Source organism: Kogia breviceps, chromosome 4 (genome assembly GCF_026419965.1).
Source record: "Kogia breviceps isolate mKogBre1 chromosome 4, mKogBre1 haplotype 1, whole genome shotgun sequence".
In the NCBI taxonomy this organism is placed as follows: Eukaryota; Metazoa; Chordata; class Mammalia; order Artiodactyla; family Physeteridae; genus Kogia; species Kogia breviceps.
Window position 1 is genome coordinate 72,335,287 of NC_081313.1, and position 21,922 is coordinate 72,357,208.

Consider the following 21,922-nt stretch of genomic DNA (forward strand, 5'->3'; position numbering starts at 1 on the left):
TTGAATATAGTTCCCTGTGCTATACAGTAAATCTTTGTTGTTTATTTTATATATAGTGGTGTGTATCTGCTAATCCCAAAGTCCTAATTTATCCTTCCCCCCCCTTTCCCCTTTGGTAACCATAAGTTTGTCTTCTATGTCTGTGAGTCTGTTTCTGTTTTGTAAGTAAGCTTATTTGTATTATTTTTTGAATTCCACATGTAAGTGATAGCAAATATTTGTTTTTCTCTGTCTGACTTCACTTAGTATGATAATCTCTAGGTCCATCCGTATTGCTGCAAATGGCAATATTTCATTCTTTCTTATGGCTGAGTAATATTCCAGTGTGTGTGTGTGTGTGTGTGTGTGTGTGTGTGTGTGTGTATTATACAACATCACCTGAAGCAGCTGGCCTAGTGCAGCAATGGGATGGCCTGTTAAAGACTCAGCCAAGGTGCCAGCTCAGGGACAACATCTTGAAGTGTTGGGGTGTTGTGCTCCAGGATCCAGCATGTGTGCCCAATGGCTGACATCTAATTCTGTGCCCCTGGTAATTAGATCACATGGGCTCAGGAAGCAAGAGGTAGAAGTGAGACTCTTAACTCCATCACCCCCAGTGACCCACTGTCAGAATTTGTGTTTCCTGTTCCCATGTTTTAAGTTCCACTGGATTAGAAGTTCTGGTTGGACCTGGAGATGGAACATTTCCATCAGGAGACAGACTGAAGGCCCTTTTGAACAGCCGTAGGGTCATTTTGGGCTTCTTAGGCTAGCAGGCGAGCAGACAAAGGAGTTATATTGCCCCAGGGGTCCTTGATCTTGTGTACTATGAGGCAGTAGGGTTTCTGCTGCCTTTTGGAGTAGGAATGCTGATGCTCAGTGAAACTCAAAGGATTTACTGGAACAACTTCTGGTGCTTCCATGCTCATTGATAACTGTTTTGACTGTTGCCTGTTTGCAGACAAATTTCAAATCTGTTCTTTCTAGCTCTGATGTTGGCACCAAAATAGCTCTATTTAATGCTGATCAGAGGTGCTTATGATTGATGTGAAAAGTAGAGAATGACATTATATATATTAAGATTTGTATTTTGAGCTCTATTTATTCAGTTTTAGTTCTTTTTTCTATGAATTTTATGTTAGATACTATAAAAATAGAATTGAGAGATGGAGAATTTAAGAAGAGGAAGACCTATTCTAAAAGATATTCCAATTTCCTGCTCCATGAAATTTCTAAACATTATCTTAAATTATGTAAATAAAAATACTTTTCACATGAAAAATGCACACACTTGTATGTATACATATGTATATGTATATATGTCAGAAATAGCAAAAAGATGGGCTTCCCTGGTGGCGCAGCAGCTGAGAGTCCGCCTGCCGATGCAGGGGACACGGGTTTGTGCCCCGGTCTGGGAAGATCCCACATGCCGCGGAGCGGCTGGGTCCATGAGCCATGGCTGCTGAGCCTGTGCGTCCGGAGCCTGTGCTCCGCAACAGGAGAGGCCACAGCAGTGAGAGACCTGTGTACAGCAAAGAAAAAAAAAAAAAAAAAAAAAAAGGAAATAGCAAAAAGATATTAAGCATGATATCAGTGCCCTCCTTTACCTGACTATTGTCTCCCCAACAGGAATTTCTCCAGGCTGTCCCCACTGGATAGTTTATACCACCCTCAAAATGATTTCACCAAATCCACTCGATTACTTCTTGTGTCTTTGCCTAGAAAGTTCTCCTTGATGTCATGTTCCACTCTTTACACCCAACTTTTTGTACTGAGCTCATCATAAAATCATGAGTTTGTTTTCCTCTTTAGACTTACCAAGATAAAGGATTGTGCTTTTTTAAAAAAAATCGTTTGTAACCATAGCATCTAGCATAGTGGCTGACACACGAGAGGTTTCAATGAAAGAATTACATGTGTAGTTAATTAATTATTATTGTTTCTGCTTTTATTTATCCCTTTAAAGGAATGAGTGGAAAAACCAATGATTGTAAATACTTTTTAGCTGTCAAAAATATATCTGGAGGAATATAGAGGTTGCCTTAGAGAGGTAGAAAGTTATAGAATTAAGTTTATGGTAAAAGGATTTCAGGAAAGCCTTGTTATTTTATCACTGATTTGAATTGGTGTATACTTATAAAGAACTTATGTTCAATTTCAGATTGCAGAGGAGGGATCCACCATTTCATGTGTGGTGGAGCGAACCAGAGGAGCTCTGGATTATGTGCATGTTTTTTACACCATCTCACAGATCGAATCTGATGGTGTTAATTACCTTGTTGATGATTTTGCTAATGCCAGTGGAACTATCACATTCCTTCCTTGGCAGAGATCAGAGGTAAACTCTACCTTCTCTGTTTCTTTGAAAGCCTCCTGGAAAGCTTTTCCTGATCTGTTTGTTCTGTAATTTATTTGCAGCTTCCTGCTCTTTAAGCAATTTAGAATATTTAGGCAATTAGTTATATATCGTGGCATAAAATATTTTTGTATTTATTTCTGCAGTGAAAAATTAAGGATGTTAAATAATGTCTGTTATATCTGTTCTTTAATCTCAATATAATAAAAACGGTATAGCCTGAAGATTTATCATTGTGGGTTTTTGGTTATTACTGATACAATGAGAAACTGCAGAATTCTTAATGGTACTCTACCAGTCAGCCAAGAGGAATTCCTAAAACTGTAATATTTTATTTTTAAATTTGGAAAAAATAGGTAATTTTTCTTTGTTTTGAAAGTACAAGCAATCACCAGTTGATATCAGAAGCTTTCCGTGAATCGTTGTCTGATTTCTGAATAGATGCTCCAGAAATAAGTGACACTTATAGTAAGTGAAATTGAGATGAGACCTTCTTGTATATAATTTTTTTTTACATTCTAATATAAAATATCTGATATGTTGGAATATTCATATCAGTATAATTTTTCATAAGAAATGTAAATAGTTTATAGGTCATCAGGGATAAATAGTAAAATAACTTAAGACTTGCAGATATGTTTGAAGACATTTCTAAGGGACTTAGGAGTTGATTGGATGAAAAAGATAAAATTAGGAAAAATTTAAAATATTCTTAAGATTTAAAGAGTTCAAGTTAAAGAAGAGTAATCAAATCTCTATAATTTGCAGTAAGAAGGAAACAAATTAAATAACTTATAACAGAAGTTCCCAATAGCAGTCTGTAAATAAAAGCCATGATAAATGTTTTACTGGTCTTTGGTAAAATGAGGAAAATTAGGACAACAAGTAAGTTTTCGTAAGGCTGAAATTATTCCATTTAAAGGACTATAATTTATTCTGATCCTGTCTTTTTCACTTCTTTTTTGGATTTAAATTGCTATTTCTTTTATCAAGTAACAGTGATGATATGTGTTAACTTTATAATGTTCCCACTTGGAAAACAGAGTTGATCCTCAAAATTTTCCCCTGGAAAATTTACCCTCTATGAAATAAAAATATAACTGGGAACCACTGTTTTATAAAGAGTATTCATATATATTTTGGAAGAGCTAAGAATTAATAAAAGTTTAGTCAGGAAAATAGTCATATACGCTCCTGTCAAGATTTATTTAAAATATTTTCTTCTGTCATTTTAAAATTTCTTTAAAAACGAATTGACCTTTAAGGCAACAATAACTCTGAATACTGGGGTTGGTTTATAGCGCTCTGCTTGCTGGATCTACACTAGCTTCTCAGTCTTACTAAGCCAGAGACTGGATACTGAGGTGTTTGCTGATGCTCCGTGACTATGCTTTCCAGCACAGACAGCAGTCAGGTGACCTCCACTTTGCTATTGCCTTCCAGATGTCTGGGGAATACATTTAATTAAATACACTTAAATCACATCTAGAAACCTAGCAGCAAGACAGTCTGCGTGTGTGTGTGTGTGTGTGTGTGTGTGTGTGTGTGTGTGTGTGTGTGTGTGTGTTTTGCTGCAGTACAGGAATGTATACTGGAAATGTGTTTTTCAAGTGTTTTTAAATGGCCCGTTAGTTATGAAATTAATTTAGTGAGTTAGGAAGATTTTCAAAAGAGAATAGAAAATAGCAGAGTGTATAACATATAGTAAAGGTAAATACTGTTTTGTGTACTGAGTCACCATGTGAGATACATTTATACCTTGATAGGGTCTTCAGTTTCAAACTCTTCATTTCACTAATTGAATTGAGCGAGTACTTTGGTATGCTTCAATACTTTAAAAATATTAATTGCTTCATTGTTAATGTACATCTTGATGTTTTGGTATTGTTTTTCATAGAAACATTTGTCAGCTTACTTCTAGGGGCAAGATATTTTAAATCTTCAGACTGCTATTCCGTTTAGTTCAAAAATAATGACAAGATTTGGGTAGAAGTGTTATTTTTATACTTTGAGCACATTGGCCATGCCATGTATTACTTTATTAATTAAATTTTTGATTAAAATGAACATTAAAACCAAATTCAGATTTTATCTTGGGCCTACATTAAAAAAAAGTTCTCCAAATGCTTTTAGGCCTAATGACTAGTGTTTTGGAGATTGCTTTTGGAGTTACAGTTTGTTTTCAGACTGTTGTCACCCTCCTTTCTGGAAGAAACCAGGAAATCCTACATCATTCCTTCCTGTCCCTCACTCCCTATGCTGAGTCTTTAAGGCCTTGGTCTTCTATTTCCAGAACAAATTAAAATCCATCCATTTTTCCTCATCTCCATTGTCACTGAATTAGTTCAGTACCTCATCAATTCTGGTCAGTCACCTCCTAACTCAGCACCTTGCGTCCTTTCTTGCTGTGTCCACTCTGTTTACATTCTGCCATGGTATTGATTCTAAAATGGAATTCTCATTTGGTCAGTCCCCTGCTTATGATTCTTCCATTTTCCTTTACTCTCTATGGAATGAAGTTCATTTTTTTAATGATAGCATGAATGGTCCCTATGATATTGACTCCTGTTTATCTGTTCAGACTTCTCTCCCACTCCAGCCTTAGTGGTCTAATTGTAGTTACCCAGATGTCTTATTCTTTCATGCTGTTGTTTCTTTTACTTGGAATGTCCTTCCTCATTATTACTCATAACTACAACTAATTCATTAAGACTTGCTTCAGACTTGTCTGTTGTAAAACCTTTACCAGATAGAGTTGATTGTTTTGTTCTCAGTTTACTTTGTACATAACTCTATTATGACATTTTTGCATTGCATTTTAAATGTTTTTCCACAGATCTCCTACAGAAGACAGTGAGTCTCTTAGTGACTGGGGCCATTTCTAGCCCTGGCACATTGTAGATGTCAAAACATGCTTGTTCAAGTTAGTAAAAGAAGGAAGAATGGTTTGTTTTGTTTTGTTTTGTTTTGTTTTGCGGTATGCAGGCCTCTCACTGTTGTGGCCTCTCCTGTTGAGGAGCACAGGCTCCGGACGCTCAGGCTCAGTGGCCATGGTTCACGGGCCCAGCTGCTCCGCCACATGTGGGATCTTCCTGGACCGGGGCATGTACCCGTATCCTCTGCATTGGCAGGCGGACTCTCAACCACTGCACCACCGGGGAAGCCCCTGGAATGGTTTTTTTTCACTTCAAATTTTGACTTATATATTGTAGAGCATGGCTGAGTTATTGCTACTTCCTTTCCTAATGTTTTTTGAGCAGTTTGTGTATGCCAGACTTACAGGGCTCATTGTGGATCAGTTTTCTAGAATGCAGCTGCTAGGTATGTCAGGCTTTCCTTAGGCCAGAACTAGACATGGATACATTGTCCTTTCCTATTGCCTTACCACATTCTATCAGATAACGTGCAGTTCCTTAACCAGGAACTCTATGCATGAGGTTGGTAATACCACTGTCTTTGGTACAAAGAATATATTATACTATATTGATATATCAATGTGTAATATATGATATATTAATACATGACTAGGATATTTTTATACAGAAAGTATTAATCTTCAGCACCCATTATTGATTAAAGAATTAATTTCTCAGATCTCTCTTTCTCTCTCACTCTCTATTTTTATGTCTTAAGTTTGTGTAGAAATCTGTTATGTTAAAAAGTAACTTCGGCTGCTTTATTTCCTTCTGATAAGTGGCAAATAATTTCTACATGCCTCATTGCTTAATGCCTTTGGATTTTTATATGTATAGGTCCTGAATATTTATGTCCTTGATGATGATATTCCGGAGCTTAATGAGTATTTCCGTGTGACACTGGTTTCTGCGGTTCCTGGAGATGGGAAACTAGGTTCAACTCCCACCAGTGGTGCAAGCATAGACCCTGAAAAGGAAACAACAGATATCACCATCAAAGCTAGTGATCATCCATATGGTAACCAAGCCCTTTTGCAAGAATAATCCTCTCTTCTCTGGGTGTACTTGATCTCACTAAGGGTTTAAGGGACTTCTGCAAATGATTGAAGTAGAACTCCTTCGGATGCTCTAACTTCCAAGCTCTTGGAACTTCTAAGCTGCCATTTTGAGGGACAGTGCTTGTGAAAAAAATATAAGGATCGATTTCTAAAGTTTAATAATATATTTTGAAAAGTAGTTTTAAATGCAGGATTATTTTAAATGAAAAAAAGTATTTTTATTCATGGTAATCAAATTTTTTTTAATTTTGAAAATTGTCCTACTGTGATATGTTAACACCTAATTGGAATACTTTGTAATTTATATTTTATTTAACTTCAAGAAGTAGCGTTATCACTGTCTGTTTATATTAGTTTCTTTTTGTCTTATGCTGAAAAGTGATAATTTTCTTAATTGGGAAACTATCATAGATGTCTGTCATAATAAGTTGAGACTGTTTTCTGCATTGAAAAGTAATAGTTCTTTTGTAGGAATAAAGCAAGACCATCCAATAAAAGATCTGTGAAGGAAACCTGGGAAGTTCTTCAACTCTGATTTTCATACTTAAATTTTCAAAAAAGCGTGTTGCAAATCCTTTAGGGTGCCATTAATTTTGTTCTGCTATAAATTTAAGGATGAATTCTAGAGAGTCAAATATGAGTAAATGTTTGATAATAATATTTTAAAACTCCATCACTATTCTTTTTATTGATGCTTCCATTAAAAAAGCTTTCTTTGGGTAGAGACAAGGAAAATTAGCATTTTAATTTTTAACATCCTGAAAACTTACTAACATATTCTGTCAAAAGCATGTTAGTCAAATCTTCACTCAAGTCTTTTCTAAATGAGAGCCCTCTGAATTTTATCCTGGTGATCAAAATAATTGTGTAAGATTGTTTCAAGTGAATAAGAGATTCTTCCACAGATAATTGGGGCAAGAATGCCCTGCTTCTCTTTGTATCTGCCAGGCTTGCTACAGTTCTCCACTGGGCTGCCTCCTCAGCCTGAGGACCCAATGACCCTGCCCGCAAGCAGTGTTCCACACATCACCGTGCAGGAGGAAGATGGAGAAGTTAGGTTGCTGGTCGTCCGTGCTCAAGGGCTCCTGGGGAGGGTTATGGCAGAATATAGAACAGTATCACTGACAGCATTCAGTCCTGAGGACTACCAGGTAAATCACTTAATCCTTTTGAAGCAGTATTTATGCTCGTAAAACAGACACGTCCTCTTGGGGTTTGGAAGGGACTTGGCAGTGTACCTGGAACTTACTAAACAAGGAAAAGAAGCATTGATGGCTTTTTAGCCTTTAAATTTCTGTGAATTAAAGTATTTCAGTCTGGGCTTCCCTGGTGGTGCAGTGGTTGAGAGTCCACCTGCCGATGCAGGGGATACAGGTTCGTGCCCCGGTCCGGGAGGATCCCACGTGGCGTGGAGTGGCTGGGCCCGTGAGCCATGGCCGCTGAGCCTGCGCGTCCGGAGCCTGTGCTCCGCAACGGGAGAGGCCACAAAAGTGAGAGGCCCGCATACCGCAAAAAAAAAAAAAAAAAAAAAAAGTATTTCAGTCTACTAAAGCCTGACACTTAAATAGCTGTCATATTGATTTCTCTTATGCCTTATATTTGTCATAGGCTTCATTTGTATTATTTATTTTAAGTTATAGGTTTTAATCATATATATTAAAAATGATGTTTCTTACACATTTAAAATCCTCTCGTCTGTGTCCATTGAACAGTACCAAAATTGTAAAAATATTATATGTCTATGTCATTTCAATTTTAATTTTTTTTTTTTTTCTCCAAATGAGAGCCAGTGTGGTACTGGCAAGACAAAACAAAACAAAACAACCTGGAATTTGAAACTGGGCAGAACTGGGTTTAAATTGACCTTCTAAACGTGTGGCCTTGGGAGACTCAGTCTTTCCTGACCTCAGTTTCCTTATTTGTAAGGGAGAGATAGTATCTGCTGGGCCGGGCCACTCTGAGGATTGATGGCAGCATTTTAAATGTCACGTATAGTATGTGGAACATATATAGTAACCCTCAATAACTGTTCCCTAGTCTTATTATCACCAATACTCATATTAAGTGAATGCTCATAATTTCTTCTCAGCTATACTTCTCAGGAAGTATTTTATATCCTTCAACATTTGTTTTCCCAAAGAATCTTTTTCTTTAAATTTAATATTAATTTTCTTGGTTTTCCTCTTATTCCTAATAATACCTGTACAAGGGTGTAGTCTTCAGTAATTTGTACATACTTTTTCTCCCAAACCCCAGAAAACTTGGCTAATTGAATTCATTTAATTTTGGCTGTATTGCAGTTAACAGAGTTTTCTTTGCTAAGTGCAAGAAGGTGATTTCTTCCTTCTCAAAGATTGGGCAAGTTATATTTCTCTTGCCCTGACATTTATTTTGTCTTTAGTTTGGTATGTAGTATACTTCATAGGGCATCTCAGCTTGGCTTAGTGTTGTCTTCTCTGTGTTCTGTTAAAGAAATACTTTAGTCCTTATATTGATGGTCTTTTAAAAGTTTTTTTAGCTTTATTGAAGTATGATTGACAAATAAAAATTATATATATTTAAGATTTACAACTTAATATTTTGATCCACGTATACATTGCGAATTGATTACCACAATAAGCTAATTAACATATCCATCACCTCACATAGATATAATTTTCTTTCCCTCCCTTCCTTCTGTCTTTCTTTCCTTCCTTCCTTTCTCTCTTTCTTTCAAGATGCTTAAGATCTACTCTCTTAGCACATTTCAAGTGTACAATATGGTATTGCTCCAGAACTTCCCTTGCATAACTGAAACTTTGCATCCTTTGATAACTTCTCCTTCTTTTCCCCTTCTTCCAGTTCCTGGCAAGCACCCTTCTAGTCTAGTTTCTGCTTCTATGAGTTTGACTGTTTTGGGTTCCACGTATTAGTGAGATCATGAAGTATTTATCTTTCTGTGTTTGGCTTATTTTACTTAGCATGGTGTTCTTCAGGTTCATCCCTGTTGTTGCATATGACAGGATTTCCTTTTTTTTTTTCTTTTAAGGCTGAATAATATTCTGTTCTATCTATCTACTATCTAATTTTCTTCATTCATCTGCTGAAAGACATTTAGGTTGTTTTCATATCTTGGCTACTGTGAATAATTCTTCAATGAACATGGGAATGCAGATATCTCTTCAACATAGTAAATTCATTTCCTTTGGATATATATCCAGGAGTAGAATTACTAGATCATATGACGGTTCTATTTTTAAGTTTTTGTGGACCCTCCATGCCGTTTTCTATAATTGCTATATGAATTTGCATTCCTACGAACAGTGTACAAGCATTTCCTTTTCTCCACATCCTTTCCAGTACTTGTCATCTCTTGTCTTTTTAACAGTATCCATTCTAACAGGTGTGAGGTGATATCTCATTGTGCTTTTGATTTGCATTTCCATGATGATTAGTGATGATTTGCACCTTTTTGTATAGCTGTAGACCATTTGTATATCTTTTTTTTTTTTTTTTGCAGTACGCGGGCCTCTCACTGCCGTGGCCTCTCCCATTGCGGAGCACAGGCTCCGGACGCGCAGGCTCAGTGGCCATGGCTCACGGGCCCAGCTGCTCTGCGGCATGCGGGATCCTCCCGGATCGGGGCACGAACCCACGTCCCCTGCAAAGGCAGGCGGACTCTCAACCACTGTGCCACCAGGGAAGCCCTGTACATCTTCTTTTGAGAAATGTCTATTCAGGTCCTTTATTCATTAAAAAAAAATTTATACGATTTTTAAAGGTTATTTTCCATTTACAGTTATTATAAAATATTGGCTATATTCTACATGTTGTACAGTACATCCTCGAGCCTGTCTTACACCCCATAGTACCTCCCACTCCCTCAACCCTACATTGCCTCACTACCCCACTGGTAACCATACTTTGTTCTCTATATCTGTGAGTCTGCTTCCTTTTTCTTATATTCACTAGTTTGTTGTATTGATTAGATTCCACACATAGGTAATATCATACAGTGTTTGTCCTTCTCTGTCTGACTTATTTCAATTAGCATAATGCCCTCTAAGTCCATCCGTGTTGCTACAGATGGCAGAATTTCATCATTTTAATGGCTGAGTAATATTCCATTGTGTGTGTGTATATATATATTATATATATATAATATATATATATGTACACCATATCTTCTTTATCCATTCATCTGTTGATGGACACTTAGGTTGCTTTCATATCTTGGCAATTGTAAATAATGCTGCTATGAACGTTGAGGTGCATGTATCTTTTCAAATTAGTGTTTTGGGTTTTTTTTGGATATATATATATATATATATATATATATATATATATATATATATATATATATACTCAAGAATGGAATTGCTGGGTCATATGGTAGTTATATTTTTAGTTTTTAGAGAAAACTCCATACTGTTTTCCACTGTGGCTGCACCAATTTACATTCCCACCAACAGTGTATGAGGATTCCGTTTTCTCCACATCCTTGCCAACATTTGTTGTTTGTGCTCTTTTTGATCATAGCCATTCTGACAGGTGTGAGATGATATCTCATTGTGGTTTTGATCTGCATTTCCCTGATGATTAGCTATGTTGAGCATCTTTTCATGTGCCTGTTGTCCATCTACATTTCCTCTTTGGAGAAATGTCTATTCAGTTCTTCTGCCCATTTTTTATTTGGGTTTTTTTTTTCATGTTGAGTTGTATGAACTGTTATATATGTTGTATATTAATCCCTTGTTGGTCATATCATTTGCCAATATTTTCTCTCATTCAGTAGGTTGTCTTTACATTCTATCAATGGTTTCCTTTGCTGTGCAAAAGCTTTGAAGTTTAATTAGGTCCCATTTGTTTATTTTTTCTTCCATTGGTCTATGTGTCTGTTTTTGTGCCGGTACCATACTGTTTTGATTACTGTAGCTTTGTAGTGTACTATGAAGTCAGGGAGTTTGATTCCTCCAGCTCTGTCCTCAAGATTGTTTTGGCTATTTAGAGTCTTTTGTGTTTCATACAAATTTTAAAATTATTTATTCTAGTTCTGTGAAAAATGACATTAAGGGATTTCCCTGGCAGTCCAGTGGTTAAAACTTCACCTTCCAATGCAGGGGGTGCGGGTTGATTCCTGGTTGGGGAGCTAAGATCCCACATGCCTCATGGCCAAAAAACCAAAACATAAAACAGAAGCAGTATTGTAACAAATTCAATAAAGACTCTAAAAAAATGGTCCACATCAAAAAAATCTTTAAAAAAATGACATTAATATTTTGATAGGGATTGCATTGAATCTGTAGATTGCTTAGGGTAGTATGGTCATTTCAGCAATACTGATTCTTCCAATTTAAGAACACAGTATATCTTTCCATCTGTTTGTGTCGTCTTCAGTTTCTTTTATCATCATCGTACATTTTCAGAGTACAAGTCTTTTACTTCCTTAGGTAGGTTTAGTCCTAGGTATCTTATTCTTTTTGATGTGATTGTAAATGTGACTGGTTCCTTAATTTCTCTGATACTTTGTTGTTACTGTATAGAAATGCAACAGATTTCTGTATATTAATTTTGTCTCCTGCAACTTTACCAGATTCATTGATGAGCTCTAGTAGTTTTCTGGTGATCTCTTTAGGATATTCTATGTATAGTATCATGTTGTCTGCAAACAGTGACAGTTTTACTTCTTCCTTTCCAATTTGGATTCCTTTTATTTTTTTTCTTGTCTGACTGCTGTGTCTAGGACTTCCAATACTATTTTGAATTAAAGTGGCGAGAGTGGGTATCCTTGTCTTGTTCCTGATCTTAGAGGAAATGCTTTCAGCTTTTCACCATTGAGTATGTTGTTAGCTGTGGGTTTGTCATATATGGCCATCCCCAATCTCCAGTTGGATTATCATTATCTTTAATAAGTAAAACAAAATGAAACAAACAGAAAAATCTATGTATGTATCCTTCATGATTTTCAGAAAGCTAATACCCTTGGAGATGTTTCTGAGAATTTTCAGGCCATGGGTTGCAGAATGGATGTGGTGTTAGCAGGTGTGAAAGCAACATGAATCTCATTGTACATCTCCATTAGAGCTCTTGTGACCAGGTGCATTGTCAATGAGCAGTAATATTTTGAAAGGAATATTTTTTTCTGAGAAGTAGGTCTCCACAGTAGGCTTAAATATTTAGTAAACCATGTTGTCAACAGATGTGCTGTCATCTAGGTTTTGTTGTTCCACTTACAGAGCACAGGTATAGTAGATTTAGCATAATTCTTAAGGGTCCTAGGATTTATGGAATGGTAAATGAGCATTGGCTTCAACTTACAGTCACCAGCTACATTATTAGCCCCTGATAAGAAAGTTAGCCTGTCTTTTTAGGCTTTGAATCCTGCCATTGAATTCTCCTGTCTAGTTATGAAAGTCCTAGATGGCGTTTTCTTCCAATATAACACTGTTTTAACTACATTGAAAATCTCTTGTTTAGTGCAGCTGCCTTCATTCATTATCTTAGCTAGATCTCCTGGATAACTTGCTGAAGCTTCTACAGCACTTGCTGTTTCATCTTGTACTTATGTGTTATAGGGATGGCATCTTCCCATCAATCTTATGAACTAACCTCTGCTAGCTTCAAACTTTTCTTCTGTAGCTTCCTTATGGAACTGAGAGAGTTAGGGCCTTGCTGTGGATTAGGCTTTGGCTTAAGGGAATGTTGTGGCTGGTTTGATTTTCTATGTAACTACTAAAACTTTCCCCATATCATCAATAAGGCTGTTTTGTTTTCTTATCATTCATGAGTTCACTGGAGTAGCACTTTTAATTTCCTTCAGGAACTTTTCCATTGCATTTAAAACTTAGCTAACTGTTTGGCTCAAGAGGTGTAGGTTTTGGCCTGTCTTGGCTTTTGACATGCCTTTTTCACTAAGCTTAATAATTATTTCTAGCTTTTGATTTAAAGTGAGAGACATGTGACTCTTCCTTTCACTTGAACACTTAGAGGTCATTGTAGGGTTACTGATCAGCCTAATTTCAATATTGTTGTACCTAAGGGAATAGGAGGCCCCAGAAGAGGGAGAGAGATGGGGGAATGGCTAGTCAGTGGAGCAGTCAGAGCACACACAATTATTAAATTAGCTGTCTTATATGGGTGTAGTTCCCTGTTCCCCAAAACAATTACAATAGTAACATCAAAGATCACTGATCACACATCACCGTTAACAAATATAACAATTAGGAAAAACTTTGAAATATTGTGAGTATTACCAAAATGTGACACAGAGACGAGGAGTGAGGGAATGCTATTGGAAAACATGGAACCAATAAACTTGCTCTATGCGGGGTTGCTAAAACCTTCAATTTGTAAAAAATACAATATCTGCAAGGTGAAAAAAGGCGAAGTGCAATGAAATAAGTTTTGCCTGTAGAAATTTGAAAGTTGGGAACATATACATGACATTAAAAGCCTAGAATATGGTAGCCTTGTCTAGAGATAGGGTCTAGAGGGAATCTGATGAAAAATAGTTTTTAGTGCTAGGAGAATGTTAAAATTCAAAGAACACAAAGATGAGCTAAAAAGGTAGGAAAAATAGGAAATGTGGTATCACGGAATACCAGAGAGAGCGGGAGTGGGCAATTGGTAAGATATTGCTAAGGTCAAATAATATGGTTTCCTAAGACAGTCAAATGTTATTTCTGCTGTTAAGATTTGTAGAATTACTCCTTTGATGATTGCACTGTAGGCAAGGTTAATTACTTGTTTTTTCTTGAGCTGCTGTATGTCTTTTATAGCAGTTGTTTTCTATCCTGTGCTTAATACTCCTTAGGGAATGTTTTCGTGGAGATACAGATATGATTTGGCTGTTTTTGAATCCCAAGCATCTAAAATGGTGCAGCACACATGCTATGTGTTTAAAAATATTGAAAAAAATTAGTAAGTGAGTGATTAAGTGCATTGGTATTTGGGTTCCTCAGTTTAGCTTTAGGATCATTAATTGCTCCGCAGGATGAAATATAGTTATCCACAAAAGCTAACCCTAGAAAAAATTTAAACATCTTTATTTATTCTCATGACTTGAGGAGAAAATGCTTATTTTAGATAGTGGGAGAAAAAGGGCCTTAAGACTTTAAAAAACTGCTTTTCTAGTAGCTATGAACTTTTCTGATGGGAGATTTGTATCGCGAATTGCAATTGTGATATAATCAAGGAAAGATGAATGCCCAGTGGATTATTTATTATTGCTAGGGGAAATTTTTGGAATGAAAGTACCATTATTATTATGCAGTGAGTATTTAAATTACTCAATGACATAAACCAAATAGTTCTCAATATACTTAATCAAAAGAATTCCATGCATCTCATTGACTTAATTCTTTACGAATTTGTGGATGTCACCTATTCAGATTTCTCATTTGCCTTAAAATTTTTTTTTGATGAATAGGAAAATAAGAGAGCTAAAAATCCATCTGCTTTATTTAGTTTGAGGATATTTGTTTAGAATTCATATTGAACACTATTCATATCCACTTAAATGTTTTCAATTTTATATTTTACTTCATCTGTTTCAGTATTTACAACAATTTGGGATATAGTAAACATTCTCATTTTACACATTCACATACAGAATAATTATAATCTAATGGATAAATCTTTTATTTATATTTCAGAGCGCTGCTGGTACCTTAGAATTTCAACCAGGAGAAAGATTTAAGTACATTTCTGTTAACATCACTGATAATTCTATTCCTGAATTGGAAAAATCCTTTAAAGTTGAGTTGTTAAACTTGGAGGGAGGAGGTAAGACTCAAAAATGTCAAATATTTACTTGTATACTCAGCTTGGTGGTAGTAGATTCTATTAAGGAAATAGGTTCTTTTGAATTAACCTATTGTGCTGGTTTTCCCCCTTTCATTACCCATTGGTCTTTTCCTAAAGTAGATGTGCTTTTACAATGAAATAATTTAATTATGCTGAATCACCAAATTATAGCTATCTTTCAGAGTAAGTGCCCCTAAAATCACCTCTCTACCTTCTTCCTTATTTCAATTTTCACAGTAGCTCCTTTAGAGCTACCTCCAGCTGTAGAACAGGTCAAAGTTAATCTCTTTAGATAATCCATTATGAGGTGATTATCAATAAAACAGGTTAATAATACCTTACTGTCAATTCTGTAATGCTGAAAACTCTGATTATCACAGATTTTTGGAGTCAGAAATCCATTTTGTGGCAAAACTCATCTGTATTGAAGAGAGGCTACTTATAATCTTTATTTATCCCACTTAGATTAACTATATACATTTCTTTGCAGAAGTATCACTGTGTTTGATTATCAGGTGCTACTGGGGGTGTTACAGTATACATGAGATGTGTACCATATTACCTTTATAAATGTAAGAATTTGGGAGTTGGTATGGTATTCATCAGGTCAGTCTCTTCCATTACAAAAGCTGGTATTATTAGCTTATTATTATTTTTATGTTTTGATGAAGAAAGTCATAGTACTGAATAAGCCATCCAAAGGGAGAAATTGGGTAAGATGGAAACACTAAGATTGTCTTTTAGTATGCAGTGAGACTTTGGGGTAAGTATGACAGAATTTTCCCATGTTGCCCTTCCTTGTTTTCCCAAAGCCCATGTGGCAGCAAAGGAGGACAAGCCAGGGAAATGATTAAACAGCGCCACAGCTTGGTTGACTACATAAAACAGTGAAAGTATGCTGGACAGCCTGCTGGGCTGGTGTCATGTAACAATACCAGCTTTGCTTGTCTTCTAGAGACAAGTCCTTTCCTTTCCAAATCATTATTTTCATGAAATGACTTCATTAATCACAGGTCACTATGAAGTATTTGAAGAGTTGTTCTTTGTATTGCTTATAGCTAAAAATACTTGTGTAATAGAGAAACTGTTAGTGAGCATTACCTAATATTGATTAATAAGGAGCATCAAGTATTCTTCAGAAATGATATTTGTGATCATAGTGATACTTGTGATTTTATATAGAAACTTCCTCCTATATCTCTAGAATATGCATCATTATGTATTAATTGGGCATGAGTACTCATTTGAAAACCAATCTTGCACCTTAAGTGGGCAATACTGGCAAAGAATCTGATCCTCCCTACCCCCTTTGAGTGCAGATTGTAGGTAGAGGAATATAGACGCTGGCCTCCATTCCTCGTCCTAGCTGGGACTGCCTAAGAGGTGAAATAGCTTGTAGATTTAAATTCCTTTGAGGATCAAAGGAGAAACCCTTATTCCTCACTGTTTGGCCTATAAGACTAATTCTACATATGATAGCCACCTGAGTAGGTGTTTTATGCTAGCCAGGGTACATTGCTGTTAAATTTCACCCCACTTTCTCACAACTTGTGGTTCATAGGGAAGCCAAGCCATGCACTCGATAGTCCCTGAAATCCATTTTGCCTTGTATGTCTCTAAGATCATTTCAGGTTTTGGGTGCCATAAATTCTCATATATATCCCAGTCCTTTGGAGGGGAAGCACAGAAGAGCAGGGCAGATCTTAGACTGGCATGTCAATCAAGGATACTGGTAGAAACACACAGGTGTGGATGTGGTCTTGCTACTCTTACTCCTTTTCCACTGCTGCCATCGCTGCCCTTCCTGTCTTCTTTGTTTGCAAATATTTGGCAAAATAACGGTTGGCTTGTGAGATGTAGTGGAAGTAAAGTTAGAATCATTTTCTCTTTATTATAGTCTTTATATATTGCCAGCGTGCTTCATTTTCTACAGTATCATTTATTTGATCTTTACAGTAGTTCTGTAAAAGGCAGCAGGCCCCTTTCATAGGTGAGAAAAGTGAGGTACCGTGACTTGCTGAAGGTTTTACAACTGCTGTCTCTCACAGCCAGGGCTGAAGCCGAGGTTTTTAGGCTGCTTATCCAGGGTTCTTTGAGAAATGTCAGTGGCAAAAGGGTGATCAAGCCTGAGAATGGTACATATGGTGGGAATTTAAATGTGTGGTTGAAGGGAAATGTTAGATGCCTTTCCCTAATTTTGAATTGGTGGTTGTAAGGTGGTAAGGTGACTGTCAAAGGTATATAGGACTAAGTGTAAGCTGATACGTGCACGCAGATGCTTAAAAAATATTTAAAATGTTAAAAACAATTTACACTGTTGTAAAGTGAAAATTTAAAAATAAAACTAGTTAAATTGGCAGAAATGGGACATGCCAGTTACAGCCTACATGGAATATTTCCTGAAGCTATGAATGAAAGTTTTATATATTGGTAGCTTGACTAATGTTATACTATTACCACCTAATATGTTTTGTTTTTTGAAGAATGCATGTCTAATATTACTGTATTTTCCTCTTTGCTGGATATGTTTTAAGAGCTCTCAATTTTCTCATTGTGTCAACGTGTGTTGCGTGGGTTGTGTCTCTGTGTTTCTCCTTGTGAAGTGACTGAACTCTTTAGGGTTGATGGCAGTGGTAGTGGTGATGGGGACATGGAATTCTTCCTTCCAGCTATTCACAAACGTGGTAAGCAGCTGTGCCAAGGCCCTTTACTATTCCACATTTTAACTTTTCTTTTTAGAGACAAGAAAATTAACCATTTATAGATACCTACTACATGTATTTCATCTCATTAACCAGCTCAACTTTATGAAGTATTATTTGTTCCATGTTATTGTCAGCCAGCTAGAAAGTGATCAAGTCACAATCAGGTCCTGTCTGCCTCCAAAGCCCAGACTCTCCTCCTCTGTGTGAGAACCTAATGCAGTTTCCTGATTCTAATTATAACAGAAATTTTGCTTGGTATCATTTACAAAAGTGATTATTGAAAAAGATTTTACATCGCTTTGAGTACCTAAAAAAGAGATAAATAGAACATTTATACTTTCATGTAAAATGTATCACACTGATTTTCTTTACGAAATCAAATGGGTCGGGCTTCCCTGGTGGCGCAGTGGTTCGGAGACGAACCACTGCGCCACCGAAGACGGGTTCATGCCCCGGTCCGAGAAGAGCCCACATGCCGCGGAGTGGCTGGGCCCGTGAGCCATGGCCGCTGAGCCTGCGCTTCCGGAGCCTGTGCTCCGCAAATGGGAGAGGCCACAACAGTGAGAGGCCCGCGTACCACAAAAAAACAAACAAAACCCAAATGGGTCTTTATATGTAACTTTTAATCAGAACAAATGGGAGAGAGACATTAAGAAGAAAACACATGGGGAGAATAAATTGCCAGTTAATGGGCGGGAATATTGAAAAGACGATGCCTTTTGAATTATATTCGTATACAAACATGATTCAGCTTTTTACGTCAAATATTTTTCATATTAAGGGAGAATACATAGAATACTTGTTTTCTTTAGGGAGCACTCTTAGTAACCCTCAAAAGGATTCCTGTTGAGGAATCCTCAAAACTTTCCTTTTTCACCATGTCAAGTTTTATATTTTAGTTTCAGAACTCATGTTCCCACTCCTCTCATTCCTGACTTCCATCAATGCCTCATGTAACTTCTGTATTTAATTACTCCTAATTTTGGGATTGTTTTATTTTCTCATTCGAATCCATTAATACAACATAAAAGTTGAACATAATTCTTAGGAAAAAAATACTTCTTTAGATCTTGGCATCTTTTTAGTTATAGGACTGGATGAGACCAGGAGAGGTAGATCTGTAATATCAAAATATGATGAAAATAGGCCTAGAATTAATGCACATTTGGAAACCAAGAATCTGTGCAGTCAGATTGATGAGAATCATAGGGAAACTACTGTTTCATAAGGGTAAGAATCATTTTGGCTCACGTTCTTCTGAGGTTAGCAAAGGTCATGGAAGAATTTCCTCATATGCTCCATGTGGAAGAATGTTCTCTTTCATAGAGAAGAAAAAGAAAAACAAGTTTTCCTTATTCATCTTCAAGTGCTTATGCAGCACTTGTACATCACGTTAGTGCCCAGACAGAGGAAGGTCATAAAAGCATGAATATGTGTGGCAGCCATTTGTGTGTGCCTTTCTTTCTAAAGCAAATTAGAACATGCTCAGTGAATGGTACGTCTCTTTTCAAAAAGTTGTTCCGTTCTTTTCCCTTTGGTTTGTAAATTACTGATTAACATTTTCTTCTGTTTGTTGGAACTTACCCATGCAGCCAGTCTAGGAGCGGCTTCCCAAATTCTAGTGACAATTGCAGCCTCTGACCATGCTCACGGTGTATTTGAATTTAGCCCTGAGTCACTCTTTGTCACTGGAACTGAACCAGAAGATGGGTACAGCACTGTTATATTAAAGGTGAGTACGTTTTCCTCCAGTCCTAGACATTGCTTTTAACACTGTTTTATTGTATTATTAAGGTGTACTTTATGTTAATTTTTTTCTATTTAAGTGGAGGGGAATGAGTCTAGAAGCACAGACAATTCAAACTGATAATTTAAACAGTGATTTGGCATTTGTCTTTGTATTTGACTTTGCATACAAATTCATCTTATGACTCTGAGGGTTCCTGACTCTTTAAGGAATACAGTGGATCTGTACTACATAGATTTTTATATTGATTCACATAGGCTGTGGTAACAAACATCTCCCAAATCTCATTGGCTTACTACAACAAAGATTTATTTTTCACTCATGGATTATGTACATCTGCAGTGGGCTATCATCAGTGACTTAGGACTGAGGATTGTAGAGGCTACATCTCAACAGGTGCTTCTCTCTCCACGGAGTGGGGAAATGTGAATGTGAGGAACTGCACACTGGCTCTTCAGCTTCTTTCTGGAAGTGACTCACAGCATTTCCACTTAACTTCTTTGGTCAAAGCAAGTTCAAGTCACATGACAACGCTAATGTAACCAGGTAGAGAAGTGCAATCCTGGCTTGTATCTCTCCCAGAAAGAAAGAAAATCCAAAACATTTGTGAACAGCAATAATAACAACTCTATTGTGTGTGTGTGTGTGTGTGTATGTGTATGTCTGTATGTCTGTGTGTGTCTACTCTGCATTCATCCAGTAGGAATTAAGTAGGATTCTATGGATAAATAATTTAGAGGAGCTAGAAACTTGCTCAGCTTTCTCAGATTTTATATAAGTGATATGAAGGTTCACTCAAAATATATCCTTTCTGTATTCTCATGGCAGATCTTCACTAAACTGTGTGGAGTAAATTAAACAACTTCAGAAGGGATAACTAATTTATTTTATTATTATTTTTTTGGCTGCTTTGGATCTTTGTTGCTGTGCACAGGCTTCTCATTGCGGTGGCTTCTCTTGTTGTGGAGCACGAGCTCTAGGCGTGCAGGCTCAGTAGTTGCAGCATGTGAGCCCTAGAGAGCATGGGCTTCAGTAGTTGTGTCGCATGGGCTCAGTAGTTGTGGTGCGCAGGATCTAGGGTGCGTGGACTTCAGTAGTTGTGGTGTTCAGGCTCACTGGCTGTGGCTCATGAGCTTAGTTGCTCCGCAGCATGTGGGGTTGAGTGGGGGTTACTTTTTGTTGTGGTACGCGGGCTTCTCATTGCAGTGGCTTCTCTTGTGGCAGAGCATGGGCTCTAGGCAAACGGACTCAGTAGCTGCAGCATTTGGGCCCTAGAGCACATGGGCTTCAGTAGTTGTGGCATGCAGGCACAGTAGTTGTGGCTCATGGGCTTAGTTGCTCCATGACACATGGGATCTTCCCGGACCAGGGATTGAACCCTTGTCCGCTGTTTTTATCTTTTTGAGAAAAGAACTATTCCAGGTGTCTTTTACAGTCTTCCAGGGAATTGAAATTTTTTCCATTAAGAGAATTTTGTCAAGACTGAAATAAATGGAAATTCGAAGGTGCAGTGTCTGGTGAATATAGTGGATGAATCAGAACTTCCCAGCCAAGTTTTTGCCTGGTCATCAAAGAAACATGTGGTCTTGCATTATCCTAATGGAAGATTGTGTGTTCTCTGTTGACTAATTCTGGACGCTTTTCGTCGAATGCTGCTTTCAGTTGGTCTAGTTGGGAGCAGCACTTATTGGAATTAATCGTTTGGTTTTCCAGAAGGAGCTCATAATAGAGGACTCCCTTCCAATCCCACCATATACAGATCACCTTCTTTGGATGAATACCGGCCTTTGGTGTGGTTGGTGATGGTTTGTTTCACTTGCCCCATGATCTCTTCCATTCCACATTATTGTACAATATCCACTTTTCATCGTCCATCATACTTTGTTTTAAAAACGGAACGTTTTCATTACGTTTCAGTAGAGAATCACATGCGAAAATGCAGTCAAGAAGGTTTTTTTCCCCTATGTGGAACCCAAACATCAAAGCGATTAACATAACCAAGCTGCTGCAGATGATTTTCAGTGCTTGATTTGGACATTTTGAGTATGTCGGCTATCTCCTGTGTGGTATAACGTTGATTGTTCTCAAGTAATGTCTTTATTTGATCGCTGTCAATTTTAACTGGTCTACCCAACCGTGGAGCATTGTCCACTGAGAAATCTCCAACATGAAACTTCACAAACCACTTTTGACAATGTTCAATCAGTCACAGCACCTTCTCCATACACTGCACAAATCTTTTTTTGCATTTCAGTTGCGTTTTTACCTATCTTGAGATAATACAGCTATATGCCGAAAATGTTGCTTTTTTCTTCCATCTTCAGTATTAAAATGGCTACACAAAAATTCACCAATTTTGTTAAGTTTTTTTTTTTTAA

General features: G+C 37.0%; 1 protein-coding gene across 1 annotated transcript in view; it reads left to right on the forward strand.

Moving 5' to 3' along the window:
• The window catches only part of ADGRV1 (adhesion G protein-coupled receptor V1), a 558,169-nt gene that overhangs the window by 102,692 nt on the left and 433,555 nt on the right, over positions 1-21,922 (forward strand). Inside the window, exons 22-27 of the mRNA XM_067031321.1 lie at positions 2,141-2,317; positions 6,088-6,268; positions 7,257-7,459; positions 14,942-15,071; positions 17,696-17,776; positions 19,390-19,529. Coding sequence (XP_066887422.1) covers positions 2,141-2,317; positions 6,088-6,268; positions 7,257-7,459; positions 14,942-15,071; positions 17,696-17,776; positions 19,390-19,529 — 912 coding nt within the window. The remainder of the gene's footprint in view (positions 1-2,140; positions 2,318-6,087; positions 6,269-7,256; positions 7,460-14,941; positions 15,072-17,695; positions 17,777-19,389; positions 19,530-21,922) is intronic.